Below are 19014 nucleotides of genomic sequence, written 5' to 3'. Positions count from 1 at the left end.
TGTACATATTTCTGAGATTTGCAGTGAATTTTAAAAGTTTCATGTATTTTTTTGGGGGAAGAGATTTTTCCTTCAATGAATTTTTGTGTGTCTTGATATTTTCGTCTCTCTAATTCACCGAGAGTCACGTGATACCTGTCATTATTTTTTTTATCATGATTTTTCTCCCCAACATGAAATCACCACCTTGCATGACTGTTTATTGTTAGCATATAGCACACACACACACACACACACACACACACACACACACACACACACACACACACACACACACACACACACACGAGGAGATGAGGATGTGCAGAAATACGTAGATCTTTCCCAATAAACCAATAGATCAATGGAATGGAACCTGAAAGAGTGATGTGTGTGTGTGTGTGTGTGTGTGTGTGTGTGTGTGTGTGCAAACAGTATACATGTAATCAAAGAAAAATATGATAATTATGAGTTAGAAATACAAATAGGTGAAACACACACACACACACACACACACACACACACACACACACACACACACACACATTTAACAACACCTGTATTCCTTGCACTACCGTTAATTGTATCCTATGACACTGTATATAAGCGTGTAGATATAAAGTTGTATGTTTGGAAGTCTTGGGTATTGTAAGTTTATCATTATTATCACTATCATTTATCTCTTCTTTCTAGTTGTTTGTAAGTGTTACATCTATTATTTCCCTCTGATATGTACTAATCTAATTAACAATTCCTCAAGTAAATAATTCAATATATTTTATGACATAATTAATTCACTTACTCTTGCACACTTAAGTAGATTTTTGCTGTATAAGTAATGAAGTATTTTGTCATTGTTTGTAATTAAGTAATTATTCTAGTGTTCTTAAAAAAAATGAAAAAGGCGGTGATGGATTGAATTTTCACCTCTCTGCTTCTTCCTGTCTTTATTCTGTTCTCTTTGTCCCTTTCCATCTACTTATCTTTTATCTCCCTCTGTCTTTCTTTCTCTTGACTTGTAATCTTTTCTGCATTGCTTCCCTTCCTTACTTTCTTTTTTCTTTCTTTTCCTTTTTTCTCATCTCTCTTCTTTCTTTCTTTCTTCCTTTCTTTCTTTCTTTCTTTGCATCCTTATCTTGTATTTTCTTTCCTTTTCTTCCTTTCATTTTCTTCCTTTCTCTCTCTCTCTCTCTCTCTCTCTCTCTCTCTCTCTCTCTCTCTCTCTCTCTCTCTCTCTCTCTCTCTCTCTCTCTCTCTCTCTCTCTCTCATGGTGTTTTTTTTTATCTCCCGCTACACAGAGATTTATTGTGATTCGAGGAGGCGAAGTCTGGGTAAGTCACAGGAAAGCAGGAGAGATTTGGCCGTGTCTGTACCGCTGTGGTTAATGTTTGCCTTGCCCTTGCATCCTCCCTCTGAGTCCCTTGCTGCCTTATCATTACTATTGTTGTTATTATCATCATTGTTATTATTATTATTATTACCATGGTTGTTTAAATATGCTTGCTGCTCTGCCCCCTGTCTAAGTTTCTCGTCTGTCTGTCTGTTTCTCTCTGTATCTTTGTCCTTTTTGCTTCTTGTTTCTGGTTTCTTTCTTTTCCTGTTTCTGCCTCTTTGTTTCTTTTATCTTTCTTCTTTTTAATGTTTTTTTTTTCTATATATCTTTCTTTCTTCCTTTCTTTCGTTCTTTCTTTTTCTTCCTTTCATCTGTGTATCTATCTATCTATCTATGTTTGTTTCTATCTTTTTTTTTCTCCTTCTTTCTTTCCTCTTATTCCTTTCCATTTCCTGTATCTTTCTCATTGTCTCTGTTTTTTTCTTTACTTATTTCTGTCTCATTCTCTCTGTCTCTCTATTTTCCTTCTGATTCTTGTCTCTATCTTTCTCTTTTCCTTTTCCTGTTTCTTAATTTCTCTCTCTCTCTCTCTCTCTCTCTCTCTCTCTCTCTCTCTCTCTCTCTCTCTCTCTCTCTCTCTCTCTCTCTCTCTCTCTCTCTCTCTCTCTCTCTCTCTCTCTCTCTCTCTAAATCATGAACAGACAAAATAATTAAACATGATAAATAACTTTTTAAACTTTTTCTAAACAATCTTTTTAATACATTTTTTTTCATCTCGCGCGCCGAGTTTTCATTACTGATTTTTTTGTAAACATTGATTTTTTACCTTAAATGATATAATACAGTGTTTTTGGAGGTATTTTAAGTGAACGACTTTATTATTACCTATTTATTTGTTTATTTATTTATTTTTTACATTCTTTTTTCCTTTTCAAAACTGACATCTTTTTAAAACTGTCGGTACTTTTCTTTCCAGCTTTATTAACTCGTGTCTTTTATTTTTGGTCAGATATTTTCATCTTTTTCATTTTTTTTTCTGTAGTTTTACGAGATTTTGTCTTTTATTTATTGATTTTTGAGTCGTTTTTTTTTCCTCCACTAGTGTTTAAAAGTAAAGACATTATTATTATTATTATTTTTTTTTTGTAAACTCGATGTGCTTGTTTTAAGGTTATGGATGCACCTCCACAACACAGGTTTATTTTTATCTATTTCTTTTTTACACTGTTACTTTTCATGTTATGTTTTTATGCATTTCAGATTTATAACTTATTATTTTCTCTACTTTTTTATTTTCTTGTTTTATTTTTACTTTTTTCCCTTATATTTATGTTTTCTTCTATATTTGCTCATTATTCATATTATTTTTTTTATGTTTGTATTGTGTTTGCAGATGTTTCCCTTTTTTATTATTATTTTCATTATTTTTTTTCATTATCTTACTATTTTTCATTATTTTTCACCCTATTCATTATTTGTCATTTTATTAATTCCTTTTCTTTTTCCGTGAGTCTCGTTTTACCAGGCATTCGTTACCTTGTTTACTTTCACTGTCAATCACTGTGAGTCACTATTACCTCCGATGTTGTAATTCAAACACTTGTACTCACCATCGCTAACTGACACTGTAACATTGGCAACACTGTAACCGATCACTCATCACTATCTGTTCCTTTTACTCACCTCCATACTCACCATTATTAAACCGTCCACACTGCAATATGTAAAAAAAATGATGTTTGCACTATTAATCTTAACACTGTAACTCATAAATGTTCATTATGTCATAATAAATTCACTATAGAAATCACTCTATATTCGCAGTACTTTTAAATCCTTCACTTAAATGCCTACTTATAAATTAACCAACTTTTCACTATTCACTGTCCTTACCATCCACACACATTCACTTATCACTATCATCTTCACCATCGTCATTATCCTCACCATCAACACACAATTAATCAACTAAATCTGTATCTTCATCATCACTCTCTCACCTCACCATTCATATTCTCACTATCCACACACATTCGTTTTTCACCATCAGCTGTTTCACCATCCTCACCATTACATACAATCACTATTCCTAAATCTACTACGTAAATAATTAAATAACCATCATTTTCACCATCATTTTTTCAGGTCACCATCCTTACACATCCACACCATCACACATCGCTATTCCTACATTTATTACGTGACTAAATCCACTCTCTTTTCACCATTATTTTCTGTTTGACTGCGCTCACTATCATCACCATCCATACACTTCCACTGCAAAACCCTTTTCTTGTGATATTTTAATGGTGATCAACATAAACAATGCAATTCTAACATTTCTCACTATCATTCTTCCACCTCACCATCCACATGAACCACCACTCCACATTTTACCATTCACATCACTATAACCCAATTTTTTCTTCAAACTGTCAAGCTCCTCACTCTTACTCATTTTTCACAATTTTCACCATCCCTTCGCCATCACCGTAACTCCACGCTGCTGTAGTCATCACCATGTCCTCACTATATCACTGTCACCTTGGATTTTGTTCATCACTATGTTCACTATAGTTTCCTCACTTCTGTAGGGGATGATAGTGAAGAAAGATGTCCGTCTGCCTTCTGTACAGTACTTAGTCTTTCACCATCCCTCACTATTCACGCTGTAGTCATCACCATGTCCTCACTATATCACTATCACCTTAGATTTTGTTCATCACTATCTTCACTATAGTTTCTTCACTTCTGTAGGGGGTGATAGTGAAGAAAGGTGTCTGTCTGCCTTCTGTACAGTACTTAGTCTCTCACCATCTCTCATTATTCATAATCTTCTCATTGCCAGTTACATTCCCTTCTTGACTGTCACTATCCTTCACTATCCTTACACACTACCTTTCCCTTTTACATCATCCCTCACCACTCGACCTTCCTTCCTTGTCTCTCTCACTATCAGTCTTCTTCCATTCTTACCTGCTCACCATCCCTCTACCCCTCCACGCTTCCTTTCTACCCTGACTCATCACCCTTCATCATCCAGGCTCTCTTCCTGATCTCTTCCATCATATTTCTCCCTTTTACACTCCCCATACCATACCTGTCCTCTCACCATCTCTCTCCCTTTTCACATTCTCTCCCATTCCTACCCTCTCTCCATCCCTCATCCCTTCCACACTTCCTTCATGGCCCCTCTCACCATCCCTCCCTCCTTCCACTCTCCCGCCATTCTTCACACTCAGGTGTTGATTAAAAGGAAGAAAATAGTAGATGACATGAAGATCAGAAATACAAGATAGTTTTGTGGTGGTCTTGGTTAGGTTAAATTAGATTACTTTTATCTAATCTCATGTGACCTGACCTAACCTACCATAACCTAACGTCATCTCACCTATATTACCATTATGTAAGTTAACCTAACCTAATCTCATCTAATCTAACTTAAACTAACCAAAAGTAACCTGAACTAACCTAACCCAACCTAACCTAACCTTATGTGATTTAACATTACCAAACCTCACCTAACCTAACCTATCATAACCTAACCTAACCTAACCTAACCTTGCCTATTTTAACATAACATAACATAGCATAACATAACATAACCTAAGCTCATCTGACCTAACCTTACCTAACCTAACCTAACCTCGCCTAACAAAGTCTAACCTAACGCAACCTCAACCTAACCTAACCAAACCTAACCCAACCTAACCTAACCCAGCCTAACTTAACCTAACCTAACCTAACCACCTCACAAGTAGCTGAGGTGCTTCATGTCACAATAAATGATACAAACATTGCAGCACTGAACCACTGCACGTGATGTAAGTAAACCATTGTAACACTTAGAGGTGATCACTGTGTATCCATGTGTATATGTATGTATGTATGTATGTATGTATTTGTGTATATAAAAGTGTAGAATTTTGTAAGTATCTATAGCACAGTCGCTTATGTATACTAACATGATTTGATACTGACGACTACTACTACTACTACTACTTCTACTACTACTACTAATATTTTTTTTCGTGTGTATATATATTTTTTTTATTGTAGTGTTTTCTTCTTTTGTAGTTCACAGTTTCTGCCATAAAGGAAAACGGTCTCGGGAATTTTTTTTTTTAAAGAATTAAATATTTTTTTTTTTATATTTATAGTTTCTATTCATTTATTTTTTCGTCGTACTTTTTACGGCTCGATAGCACAGATTTTTTTATTCAATGAACTTTTAAATAAGAAAAAAATCATAAAAATTTTACGTTTTGGTTTATTAATTTAGGTATCAATTAATTTTGCATATTAACTCTTCAGAAACTCGATAATTATTGTACTATTTTACGCCTTAAATATCAACAGAAGAAAACAGAAGAAAGAAAAAAAAAAAAAACAGAAAAATCACGTTCGATCTTTGAATATTTTTCTTTTCATATCTTTTACATATTTTTAATTTTTTTTTTTATTTCCTCGTCCATAGCGGCGGGCATCAGCTGGTGTCTGTCTGTCTATTCATATATATCGTGTGCGTGTCATAATGGTAAGCGTACACACATGAAAGCGAGTACGTGGTAAGTCATACATGAAATTTTAACTATGCGTGTGTGTTTACGTGTGCGTTAATTGCATGTTGTTTGTGTGCGTGCGTGTGTGTGTGTTTTTGCATGATACTAATAGTGATACTTGTTTCGCAGCTTCCCTTATGTCTTTAAGTGGTAAGTGAATAGGTGGATACGCGTGTGGATTACCAAGGCAGGACATTATTCTGACTAGCTTAGTGGAATGGAAGGACAGAACAAGCGTTGCCTGATTAAGATTGGAGGTAAAAAATCTCCAAGTTAAGCAAATGTACAATCGAGGTCACAAGTCTTGTCATCTGTACTCACTTCCATTGTTTAACGTGTTCCTTCAGTCATGAATCCCCTCATCTGCTGAGAATCTATTATAAAATCTGACAATCAATAGTTTTAGTAGATTAGCTTTCTTTTCCGCGTTATGTAACAGTTCTCGACACTAAAGGCAATGTATGAGGTCCTTACAAGCGTCTATAAGAAAGTAAGGGATTAGAAAAATAGGTTATTGCAATTTCTGCCCAGTATGACGTTCAAAGATGGCTGACGAAAAAGAAAAAAAAATGTGAGTTGTTAGTGATTGAGGAAAGATGCCAAATAGCAATGAAAATGTTAATTAAAGGACTTACCAATGAGGGAGTGAAAGTAGAACGTTCATAGACTTCTGACTGTGATTGTACATGCTGCCAGACAAATAGTGGAGCTTCGAAACTTATCCGCGTGTTCTGAAGCGTTTCGTTCTCTCATCAGGACTACTTTCAAAGACCACAGAGATGATTATAGGCTCAGTTCTTTGCTAAGAGACCAAACATATCAGATCATTTACTAACAACCTTCTCTAATCTTTGTTTTGGCTACTACACTCTGCCACACCCCTGCTACACCCTGCATCTGTGTCTGTCTCTACTGCTTATCTACGTGGCCATGTCTCCACATCTACGACGACACCCTGCCTCTGCCTCGCCGTCTTCTCCCTGCCTCCGTAACTCGTGGTCTGCAGAAGGACGATACGGATCAGAAGAGCCGTGGTCTGTATGGCTGGCTGGGAATGAAAGACCCGTTCCAGTACAACCACGATCGAATCCCGCCAGAACCTAATTATTTCTCAACGGGGTTCTCCAGGTCCCACATTGAGCAGTGAGTGTCCTCCAGTGTGTTGGTTTGTTGGGATTGGTTGGGGTTTGTGTGATGTTGGGGGAGGTTTGTTAGGTTGTTGTTGTTGTTGTTGTTGTTGTTTGAGTGGGGTACTTAGCTTGTTTGTATTGTGTGTTGTGGTATGTGTGTTTGTTTGTGTGTGTGTGTGTGTGTGTGTGTGTGTTATGGGAATTGTATGTGTTGTGTGAGAGAAGGTTGTTGTCGTTGAGGTTACTGTTGTGTTGTGTTGTATTGTGTTTCGTGTGTGTGTGTGTGTGTGTGTGTGTCTGTGTGTGTGTTGTACTTGTGTCTTCTGCTGTGTTGCTGTTGTGTTGTGTTTATGTTTTTGTCTGTTGTGTGTGTGTGTGTGTGTGTGTGTTGTACTTGTGTCTTCTGCTGTGTTGCTGTTGTGTTGTGTTTGTTTTTGTCTGTTGTGTGTGTGTGTGTGTGTGTGTGTGTGTGTGTGTGTGTGTGTGTGTGTGTTGTCTCTGTGTATAGTGTAGTATAATGTAATTTTGGAACTCTACCGTATGTAGGTATACTTTGCATCTAGTACACTGATTAACCTTTCTATCATCATCTTAGCGAAGAGTGGAATATCATACCATTTCCAATTAGGAGTGCAAGTGGAAAGGTTCTCGCGTGGACAGTAAGTCACGTGCCTGGCCGGTGTGGTGAAGGGGCTAACACGTGCACTGCGATGGTCAAGATCACGGGGACTGAAAGCTGCATTATCGTACCTTGGCAGCCTACCCGTCAACACTGAACCCGTGCATGCGATACTCTTTAGGAATGCTTATCACTGTTAACACTTGTACAGCTATGATCGTCTTGATGTTGGGACCACTGTAATTAAGTGTTTGGATGGACATAGAGAAAAAATATCTTGCTAAGTTACGAAAGTGTGTATTTAAGAGACTGTTGTAAATGATAATGAGCGAGATTGACTAACCGTGAAAGGGTTAATATTGTAATATATAAAGGCAGCAGTGGAGAATTTCGGTAAATATAATAAATTTTGAGCTACAGATAATAAGACGATAAATGACGTCTGTATGTCACTGATAGTGACAGGGATTCGTAAAGTATTCAGCATGTACAGTTTCAGGCAGTGTTGATGAGCAGGGCACCAGAACGTGCAGCCTTCAGTCCCCGTGACCACGACTACAAGCAAATGTCCCACAATTACCTACAGCTTCTTAGACACTTTCATTTTATCCCACATTCCTTTAAATCATTCTGTGGCCTGGAAAAGAGAAAATTGACCTATTATCTAATTTTCCGTGTGTCTAATTTCCACGCAGACGGATTTTTCAAGCGTTGTTAATGTTAGTAAATAAGACCACGGCAGCAAAGGGTTAGTGTCTTGCAGCGCCACCTACATGCTGTGTTTGACTTGTCATTCGCACAACATCAGTTTAATTTTACTTTGGACATCGATGAAAGATTTGAATTTCACAGTTGTATGTATTTGTAATAGCGTTTGAAATCTCTAATAACCCATTTAGTACAGTTTCATATTTACTCTACGCTGACTAACTAAGCTGTCTTTAGTAGTCAGTGGGTTAAGGACAGAATAGAAATCGAACCTGTGACAATGTATGTGTCTGTTAAGTGAGTTTGTTACTGATGCCGGGCTGGATTTCCGCACCAGACACCATTTTTTTTTTTTTTTTTATTGTTCACTCGGTGTGATGAGGGGAAGCAAGTACTTAATATTCGATGTTTCCTTTTATTCATTTTATTTATTAGTTTTATTTATTAATTTTATTTATATGGTGTTTGGTGTTCGGTGGTGAAGACTGCCCCACTTTTTTTCCTTTCTTTAATTAGCTTTTATTTTTTTTATTTTATTTTCGGACCTTTGCACTGCAGAAGACTCCAAAAAGAGAATATAAAAGGTTTGAAAGGCGTGACATGAACTAATATTGTTTACGTCTGGAAGGATGATGATTCCAATGTTTATCTGTGTACAGATTCGGACAGAAGTTGTGGCAGATTTATGTACAGTCTCGTGGTAGAGATTCATATGTATGTACAGTCTGGGACATAAGTGATCACTCGGTAACTTTCCTTTATGAAGTACTGCACACTGAAATCTGTTTCCACGATGGCAAAGGTTTATGGATTATGTACAGTCTTGGACATGCGTGGTGACATACTTTTTAATGTGCGTACAGCCAGGGACATAAGTATTGACACAGTAGCCAGGGACGTAAGTGGTGACGCGATGACTTTCCTTCAAGGGATGCCACATTTTGAAACTCAATACGACGGCAGAGATTTATTATTTATGTATAGTCAAGGACATAAGCAATGATATATATTTACAATGCACGTATGTACAGCTCGGGACACGCAATAACTTTTTTTCACGAAGTGCTGCATTTTGAAGTCCCTCCCATCACTCTAATGCAGTTTTATTATGGATGTACAGTTTCGGACTAAGGTGATGACCAGGATTTATAATTCATGGTCGCATAGTCTCGGAAATAAGTGATGAGTCGGTAACTTTTCTTCACGAGGCACCACATATTGAAATCTCTGTCACCACTGTAAAAATTCATAATGCATGCACAGTTTCGTACATAAATGATGGCAAAACATCATGCAATATGTACACTCTGGGACATCAGTAGTGACTCGGTAACTTTGCTTTACAGGACACTACAAACTGAAACATTGCCCACCACTGTAATGGCAAAGCTTTATGACTTATATACAGACTCGAACATAGCAACAATGGAAGTTTATAATGTATGTACAGTCTAGGACATAAGTGGTGCCATTTCAATAACTTTCCTTCACAAAACACAACACACTGAAATAAGTCCGGGGCTGTACATGCGATTTTCTTCCTCCTTGCTTCCTTTCCTCTCTTCCTTCCCCTCATGGTAAGGCAAGAGAAACCGAACAAGGAAGCACAAAATTAAGAAGAAGAAAGAATAGGAAGAAGCTGAGGAGGAAGAGGAGTGAAAAGAAAGGTTTTTATTAATAATCTGACCCAAATTTCAAGAGTCTTATAGTTCAGGCGCTCACTTCCTTCCCTTATAGAAACAAAGGAACAGCGGGAAGCGTGGGGGTCAGTGTACACCACCACCACCACCACTGCCACTACCACCACCATCACCACCACAATTACCACTACAATCACCACCATTAGTATCTTTTCAATATTCTAAGACTGACAGACATATCTTTGTTTTGACGCCAACGAAGTTTAGGTTTAATAATAATAATAATAATAATAATAATAATAATAATAATAATAATAATAATAACAATAACGATAATAACGATAATAATATGTAATACACGTACTATTTCAAACAACATGTCCGGTGGAGAGAGAGAGAGAGAGAGAGAGAGAGAGAGAGAGAGAGAGAGAGAGAGAGAGAGAGAGAGAGAGAGAGAGAGAGAGAGAGAGAATAGTAATATGACAGATCAATGAAAAATACAAAATAAATAAACAAATAAAAAAAAATAAACAAAATAAAATAAAATTAAACTGCTTCCGTTTTATACGAGTAGAGTACAGTACAAAAACTTTTTGAACTGCCTTAGTATGTATTAATAAAAATAGTAAATAAGGTGGAAGCTCTTTATATTGTTTGTGTGTGTGTGTATGTATGTGTGTGTGTGTGTGTGCGTGTGTGTGTATTATGTACGTACAGTCAGACTCGTGAGTCATGTAACACACCACACTCCTTCTCTCTGTGTTTAGTGTTCTCCCTCAGTCTTACGTCCTCTGATCAGCTGACAGTCTCCCTGCACCACCTGACAGCTGAGAGATTCCCGGCGGATCAGAGCACCTAAGGCAGAGAGGACACTAAGCACAGTGGGAGTGAGTGCACCAAGATAGTGGACCGTCCGTGGCTGTGTACGTGTAATGCCCTCACGTACAGCTGCTTCAAGGGGTAATGTCACGCAATCCAGTGTATCTCATGTCTATAACTCGAGTAGATATTAATACATGGACTAATGAACTGACCAAGAAGAACTGGGGTTGTGATGAGTACAGGTGGTGGTCTTAGAATGTTTTTTTGTGTATACTGGTATGCTGCTATTACTACTACTACTACTCCTACTACTGCTACTGCTACTACTACTACTACTACTACTACTACTACTACTACTACTATTGTGGCTGTAATGAGTTGTCTAATACTAATTTTTTTGCCCTACTACTACTACTACTACTACTGCTACTACTACTACTACTACTACTACTACTACTACTACTACTACTACTACTGCTACTACTACTACTACTACTACTACTACTACTATTTCTACTACTACTGTTGCTGCTGCTCCTGGGATTATGATAGGTGAAAATGATTGCCTGATAATGATTACTTTACCTAAGCATTTTGAGCATGACATTACTTCTTGGGGCAACTGTACATCTCGCCTTGCTATGCTAAGGTACGTACGAGACTTGTGGCGCCGACTGTACATGAGAATAAAATACCTTCATGTATTAGGTTGGGCGTGGTCGTGAACCCTCCAAGGTTGGTGGTGTCCGCAACTTGCACACGATCCAACAGGCTATTGGTGGACTTCCAGAGAACCTTGAACAAGAGCGGGTACGACGCACACACACACGCATTCACATACTTAATCACACTTACACTCTCTAAGGGGACAGGTACGGCCTCCCAATGCTATAATGATGATAAGGGTGATATAAAAAGAAGAAAAAAATATAAAGTGCTCAAGAAAATATTAAATTGATGGACAGGTGTGTGTGTGTGTGTGTGTGTAAAAACAAGACTTATACATACGTACGTACGCATACACTCATGCACATCTGTTTGCTTCTGAAGACACACACACACACACACACACACCTGTCCATCAAGAGGCGTTACCTATGTGGTGGAGGGCGGCTGTTCCTTCTTCCTGGAGGCTTGTTACGCAGGAGAGGAGGAGGAGGAGGAGGTAGCAAGCAGCACTCAGCACTACACGTAAAGTAACAAGTAGCTTGGTGGTGACGGTGGTGGTGGTGACGGTGGCTGGCGACCCTAACTAGGAATACAAGACGACAACAACTATATGTCATCACAATACTCGAGAAAAAAAAAAAAAAGTTGAACAAAAATAAGGAAGTGTAGATGAGCGATACAAGACACCGTAAATAAAAGTAAGATAAAGTAAAATGAAACAAATAAAAGCGAAAAGGAGAAAAAAACTAAATGACAAAGTTCTAACAGCCTCTGCACTTCCATTGCATGCATCCCCTGTGTCCTCCGCGCTTGTCATTCGATCCTGCGTGCGCTCTTCAATGGGATTCTTTGTCAGGAAACGTGCTTTGCGGAGGGAACCTGCTGGGGGGGAGGGAAGGGAGAGGAGGGGAGGGGAGGGGAGGGGACAGAATTACAAGCGGTTATGTAAGGTTAAAGAAAAAATATAAATTCCTTTTGTGCGTGAATCAAAAATTAAGTGTGTTTGAGGGCTTGTCTTGCAGTGTGTGTGTGTGTGTGTGTGTGTGTGTCGCTGTTTCGTGTTCAGCATTCGATTCCCTTTAATGGAGGCACTGAATCCCTTTCTTCACTTCGCCTGATTAAAAGATGGCGTGGCGTTCCTTTGGCGTCTGAAGGGAAGGACCGAGCGTGTCTCGGCGACGGTCTTTTGTCCCGGCTGACGTGAGGCCTTGCTGAGTGGTGTTCGATACCCTTAATGGAGGCTTTGAATCCTTTCCTTCACTCACTAGTCACTTGATGAAAAGAAACGTTAATATTATCGTTGCTTTGGCACTCTTGTCGGCGAAATTGTATATTCCTTTCTTTACATTCCTCCATTTTCTTTATTTGCGATGATTCTAGGACTCACGCACGCATGTCTGAACAGTATTACGAATAATTAAAAAGATATATGACGAGTATAAGTGAAAGAGTTTTAAAGTGTTTATATTATTTATTACATTCGAATATCAGTGTTATTTGCGGTAGTTATTTGATCCTTTGACTGCATTCTCAAAATCTCGGTGTCTTTTCTCGATTTAACGGGAAGCTGTTAGTGTTTTCCTGGGTGTTTTCATGATTAGTAATGTTGTACGTAATGGAAGTTAGTGTGGCTTTCAAGGGTGTTTTCGTAATTCTGGTGATAGTTTAACAGGGTCTACTGAAAGTTATTGAAGGCTCTCAAATGTGTTATCATGATTCTACTGCTATTTCAATTAGGATTCTCCATCACAGGGGGAATCATCCATGAGAACCCGAGTGATCATGTCCGCGACTTTGGAAAATAATCTTGAATAGAGAATAAAGCGTCTCAACATACGACTCCTTGATCTTAGCAGGAAGAAGAATAATTAAATAGATAATCAGTGGTAAATTTCAGAATGGTAAAGTAGACAATAAGTGGTAAATTTCAAAATAATAAAATAGATAATAAGTGGTAAATTTCAGAATGGTAGAACAGGTAAGTGGTAAATTTCAGAATAATAAAATAGATAATCAGTGGTAAATTTCAGAATGGTAAAATACGTAATAAGTGGTAGATTTCAAAATGGTAAAATAGATAACTGTGATAAATTTCAGATTGGTAAAATGGATAATTGTGGTAAATTTCATATTGGTAAAATGGATAATTGAGGTAAATTTCGTGAAGCTTGGATACTTTGCTCTGCCTAAACGTTATAGAAGAGGAGAAGGCATCATTAAATCGTTTATTTATTAGTTAACACGAGGAATGACCAGTGCGGATTTTCAAGTTTAATTAAATGTTGCAGCACGTTTCGAGAGACACTACTGGCAATAAAAGGAGTGATAGAGTAATTAAAATATTTTAGTGCCTTTTGTTACATTTGATACGTTAAAACTTTCCACTGTTTCTAAAAATTTAAAAAGTTGTATTATCATTATTATTCAACCCTTTGACTGATTTTCGGTACATTTTCTTTGATTACTTATCACTTTACAGCCACCTCCAATCTTTAAACTGGATAAAAATTGCAAAATCTATTCTTTTTTCATCTCATACTTTCTTGTAGATGCTTATAAAGATTTCATGCATTACTTCTGGTGCTGTTAATTGTTTTGTATTGCTGTGAAGGGTTTAAAGATTACCAGATTCATCAGATATGAAATTAGCGATTCTCTTGTTTCTTGTCAATTCGTAGTGTTCAAGATTTCCACACCGAAGCACGGCAGTTGAACAGAATTATTATAACAGCAATCAGCGTGCCAGCCAACGCACAGTGAGTTTTTTTTTTTTAGCATAACATTATCAGCAAGATAAATTGCTGCCCGTATTCTTAACAAGCAAGCAGGTGTGCACGACATACTAAATACGCATTGCTGTCGTGATGAAGCACCGAAACGTTTGAGAATGCAGTCCCGGGAACTGAATGCTAGAGTTCGAACCTCGTGAAGCGTTTCCTGAAGTTTTTGGAATGCGCAGTCTTGGTGGAGGGACGGGGCGTTGCGGATGTGTGTTTGTGGCAGAGCTTGCGTCGCTTTGAGGAACCTCTCATGGTATATTTAAAGAATCACGCTCGTTTGTCTCATCCTGGGACATGAAACAGTTTTTTTTTTTTTCTGGTAAATAATGTTGTAAGCTTGATTTATATACGCGCCATTACTGTCAAGATATATTGGTTTTTATCTGAACTAGCTTGACTACCACGTGCAGCCTGATAACACATTCCCTCTCAAGAAATAACAGCAGTGGCGGCGGTAATTACGTATGCGACAATGAGGGACAGTGTTGCTACATAGTTCGGTCTGCCGCAGTGACAGGGACTGGCAGGAGTGTAATAATACTGATCTTATCGTTCACTTCCTCATACATTTTTTTTGTTAGGGTGGGGGCACTGGCCTATAGCAACAAGAAAAAAAGAAATAACCGCTGAGGTGCCAAACCCTAAAAAAAATAGTCATAGGATCATCCACAATTCTCCGGAAAGTATTGAAACCACCCTGACTTGGTTAGGCGGTGGTGGTGGTGGTGCAGAATTGATGCGTGTTGTGAAATAGGCCACTTTTGAGTGAAGATGGCAGTGGTGATGGTAAATATGGTGTTGTTACAGGTTCATCATTAAGGACAGGGAAACTTTCTCCTCCCGTCACATTAAAGTCAAATAATCTGGGAAATCTTGCTTTGTGTCGTGAAACAGTCTACTTATGGTAGACTTAACGGGTAAGTCTGTAGAGAAAAACTGCAACTCTATTCTTCAGATCACCTCATTTTGCAAACTTGAGAACCTATCGGCAAACCAGAATTCTACACGGGAGGAAGCAAGTACTCCCATTACTGGCATCTGTGAGTCTCAGCGATGTGACAGCGATGTGACAGGTTCTTCAAAATTGAGTAACCAAATAACACGATTTCCAACCGTAACCGGTCAGAACCCCCTCAAGTTGCGCAAACTCAAGTCGTTCACTAATATCCAACACGATAGTCTAGTGAAATTACGTTTGGTATCAAAATATAACGATCACTTTAGAGTTGGAGCTTTTTTTCATGGTAATCTATTCATTTTTACGTGTGAAGGACAGCAACAGAAACGCAAAAATGGAGGAAAAGAGACCGCTAAAGAAAAACAAGGGGAAAAAAAAGTTCTGGCGATGTCCCGACACTTCTCGCTTGAAGCAGTTCATCAGAAGTAGTATCGAAACAAAACTCAAATACTGTACGTATGTACCGAGAGAGGGAATAAGAACTAAGCATCGAAACAAATAAGTTTAATGTGTAAGGGCAAAGCATAATAACAACGTTCTTGGGCCACCCTTAGTAATCATGGTGTCACGGAGCTTGTCAGCCGTGCAATCTTCACCACACCCTCACACATACCAGTCTCTTGCCCAACACACACCACGAATACTACCCATAGTGTTACCAAAAGTACTAGCGTGGTATATGAGTGTTCTATGTGTAGTGTTACTGTATGTACCTCCCGTGTAGGTATGTTTGGTGTATGTATGTTTGAGCAGCCATTGTCCACGTAATAGCGTAGTCACCCCTGCAGTGCTACATGTTTTCTGTTAATCTTTTATCGTATTGATGTCTTCTATTATTCAGTACTAATTGCGAGGGACGTGGTCAGGGAAAGTACTTTTATTATTCTTTTGTCTCTTTTCTGTTATTTTTGTTAATTTCTGTCTTTGTATCTCGCTCTTAATGTGTAGGAATTTCTCTCTCTCTCTCTCTCTCTCTCTCTCTCTCTCTCTCTCTCTCTCTCTCTCTCTCTCTCTCTCTCTCTCTCTCTCTCTCTGTTACCACCATCACTACTACTACTAATACTAATACTTTTACTACTTTTACTACTATTACCAGCACCACCACTAATACTACTATTAACATTAACATTGGTATCACTGTTTGGTCTCAGAAGCTCCAGTCAGGCTGAGTCGTCTTCTAACTGGCAAGTATTGAAGGACACACACACACACACACACACACAGATGATTGGATTCTTTGTACACACACACACACGCACACACACACACACACACACACACACACACACACACACACACACACGAGCTATAATGTAAATACAAAAATTGATGTGTTTGTCTGTTTGTCTGTTTCTTCGCGTTTGGGAATCTTGTTTTCATGGACACTTTTTTTATATTCCCCAAAAGATGCAAGGTGCACCATCATCACTGTCCATCATCATTCCCATAACTATCATCATCAGTGCCATCACCATCCCTACTATCATTACCACAACTATCACGAACTAACACCACCTTCACTATCACCATCATTGCCATCACTGTCACCACCATCACTGTTGCCACCACTAACTCCATCACTATCTTCACAATGAATTACCACCACCACCACTACCACTATCACTCCCTCACTATCAACTTGTACATACATGGAATAGTGAAGATGCATTGTCTTGTTTCTGCATTTCCTCTTTTCAATTCAATTTGGATATGATAACGATTGCTCCATTATGACCAGTATTTTCACAGTACGAATAGTGATGAGTAGTAGAAGCAAAATGAATGGTGAAATAACCTGTTCACGAAAACTTGGCAAATAGACTCCACCCTCTTTTTTGCGAATCAAAATAACACCGCCCATTTCAGATAAGCTCCACCCCATTTTTGAGATTCAAGCTCTACCCCTTTCACTCATCAGCCAGTCAGATACGGTTTCCAGTAAAAATCCACCAATGGGAAAGCAAGAGAGCGGGTGGAGAGTATTCGCCAAAATAAGCAGAACGGATCTGTAGCAACACATCCTTCCTAACTCAACGATGTACTTTACTAATATCCTTGTATATAGATGTCATGTGTAAAATGCAGAGTGCCACACTTTACTTTACAGGAGTTCTGGTGCCTTGTTTGTGATTTTGATTTTTTTCCTTGACATTTTTTTTTTTTTTAACGAATGCGCTGTTTATCTATTCACTATGTTTGTCCATTTATTTATTTCCTCATCTATTTATTATTCACATTCTTTTCTCACTTCTTCGAGGTTCCGTTATTTTGACTTATTTAATACTTTTTTTATTCATGATGCATTCGTTTGCGGTTTACTTACGTTTCCTAATCACCGTTTCTTTTGTCAATGAATGCGGTGTTTATTTATTTTGTCCAAATATTTACTCATTTATTTAGTATTCATGTTCTTTTCCTCCTCCTTCGAAACTCCAATATTTTTTTTTATTTTATTTATTTATTTTTATTTTTTTTGTATTTATGGTGCATTTGTTCTTGCATCATTTATTTATGAGCTGCCAAGGTGAATAATCTTCATTTTCTATGTATTTACTTTTCTTTGATATATTTTCTTTTCGGAGAAGGAATATATGGTGTGTTTTCGCACTATACGTCACTATTGATTAATAAAAATGCTCTGCTTGTATTATATTAACGTGTGTGTGTGTGTGCGTGTGATGGATGGTGGTGGTGGTTGAGGTTGCTTTGATGGTTCGAATGTGAGTGTAGTCACTGATGGTGGTGGTGGCTGAAGTTGTTTTGAAGGTTCGAATGTGTGTGTGATGATTGATGGTGATGAACGTGGTAATAGTGGTGATGGGCGTGGTGGTGGTGAATGTTTAAGTGTTAATGTTAGTGATGATCGTGATCGTACGGTGATGGTGCTGTGACAGTTTCGGGAATGGTGAGAATGACAGTGGTGATGATAGCGGTGAAGACAGTGATGGTGATAGTGAGGGTTTAATTAGATAATGAAAATGGTGGCAAGCGATGACAGTGTGAATGATGTGGATGGTAATTATGATTAAAGTGAGAATGATAGTTAAAGTGAGGAGGCTGATAGTAATGATGGTGAACATGGTGTCTTCACAGGTTCATCATCAAGGACAGAGAAACCTTCTTCTCTCCGGCGCAGCGCAGTCAAATAGCGTGGGAAATCCTGCTTCGTGTTCGCTACTCTAGTGCTGAACTGGGTAAGCCAAGTCTGTCAGTTCTTGCTAAATTAAACTACCACTAGAATTATGAAAGCATTTAATCTCCACTTACAGCCCCCAGTATAGTTTGAATCCGTTGCTTGTATTGTTAATCAGAAATAAGTATAACCATGAGAACATCCTTGTACTTGAAAATCTGTTACTCCGCAGCTATCATTTAAATCATGCAAACGCCTTAAAACTCTCATTAACCTTCACTGGAATCATAAAAACACATCCTTGACACCTCCAGTAACTTCCACCAGATCATGTCAGTAGTAGATAAAACACATTAAAACCTTTGAAGACACGCCAATATTGTCAAGCTCTTTAACACTACTACGTCCTTCTGCCCCTCTTCAGGTGTTGGCATCACGCGTCTCCTTTCCAGCCACACATACGTGGCCGCCTTCCCTCTTCACGACGGCCGCTACGACAAGGATGGTCCCGATGGCGCGCTGTGTGATAGAAGGGTGAGGCTGCACTGCTAGAAATATTAGTGTTATTAGAGGGCTGTGGGTGTTGTCTTGTTTTCCTGGTACTTTGTTTTCATGTAAGAGGGGCACTGGTCTAGGACAACAAAATGAATGAAGAAAAAAGACACATTGAGGTGATAATC

General features: G+C 38.2%; 1 protein-coding gene across 1 annotated transcript in view; it reads left to right on the top strand.

Annotated features, from left to right (window-relative positions):
* LOC135091218 (anoctamin-5-like) overlaps positions 1–19014 on the top strand; it is a 67109-nt gene that overhangs the window by 36702 nt on the left and 11393 nt on the right. Inside the window, exons 7-11 of the mRNA XM_063988662.1 lie at positions 1279–1311; positions 6882–7018; positions 11503–11604; positions 18295–18395; positions 18759–18868. Coding sequence (XP_063844732.1) covers positions 1279–1311; positions 6882–7018; positions 11503–11604; positions 18295–18395; positions 18759–18868 — 483 coding nt within the window. The remainder of the gene's footprint in view (positions 1–1278; positions 1312–6881; positions 7019–11502; positions 11605–18294; positions 18396–18758; positions 18869–19014) is intronic.

Source organism: Scylla paramamosain, chromosome 37, assembly GCF_035594125.1.
Source record: "Scylla paramamosain isolate STU-SP2022 chromosome 37, ASM3559412v1, whole genome shotgun sequence".
NCBI lineage: Eukaryota > Metazoa > Arthropoda > Malacostraca > Decapoda > Portunidae > Scylla > Scylla paramamosain.
The sequence above is the reverse complement of the archived record's forward strand: the minus strand, read 5'-3'. Positions and strand labels throughout refer to the sequence as shown.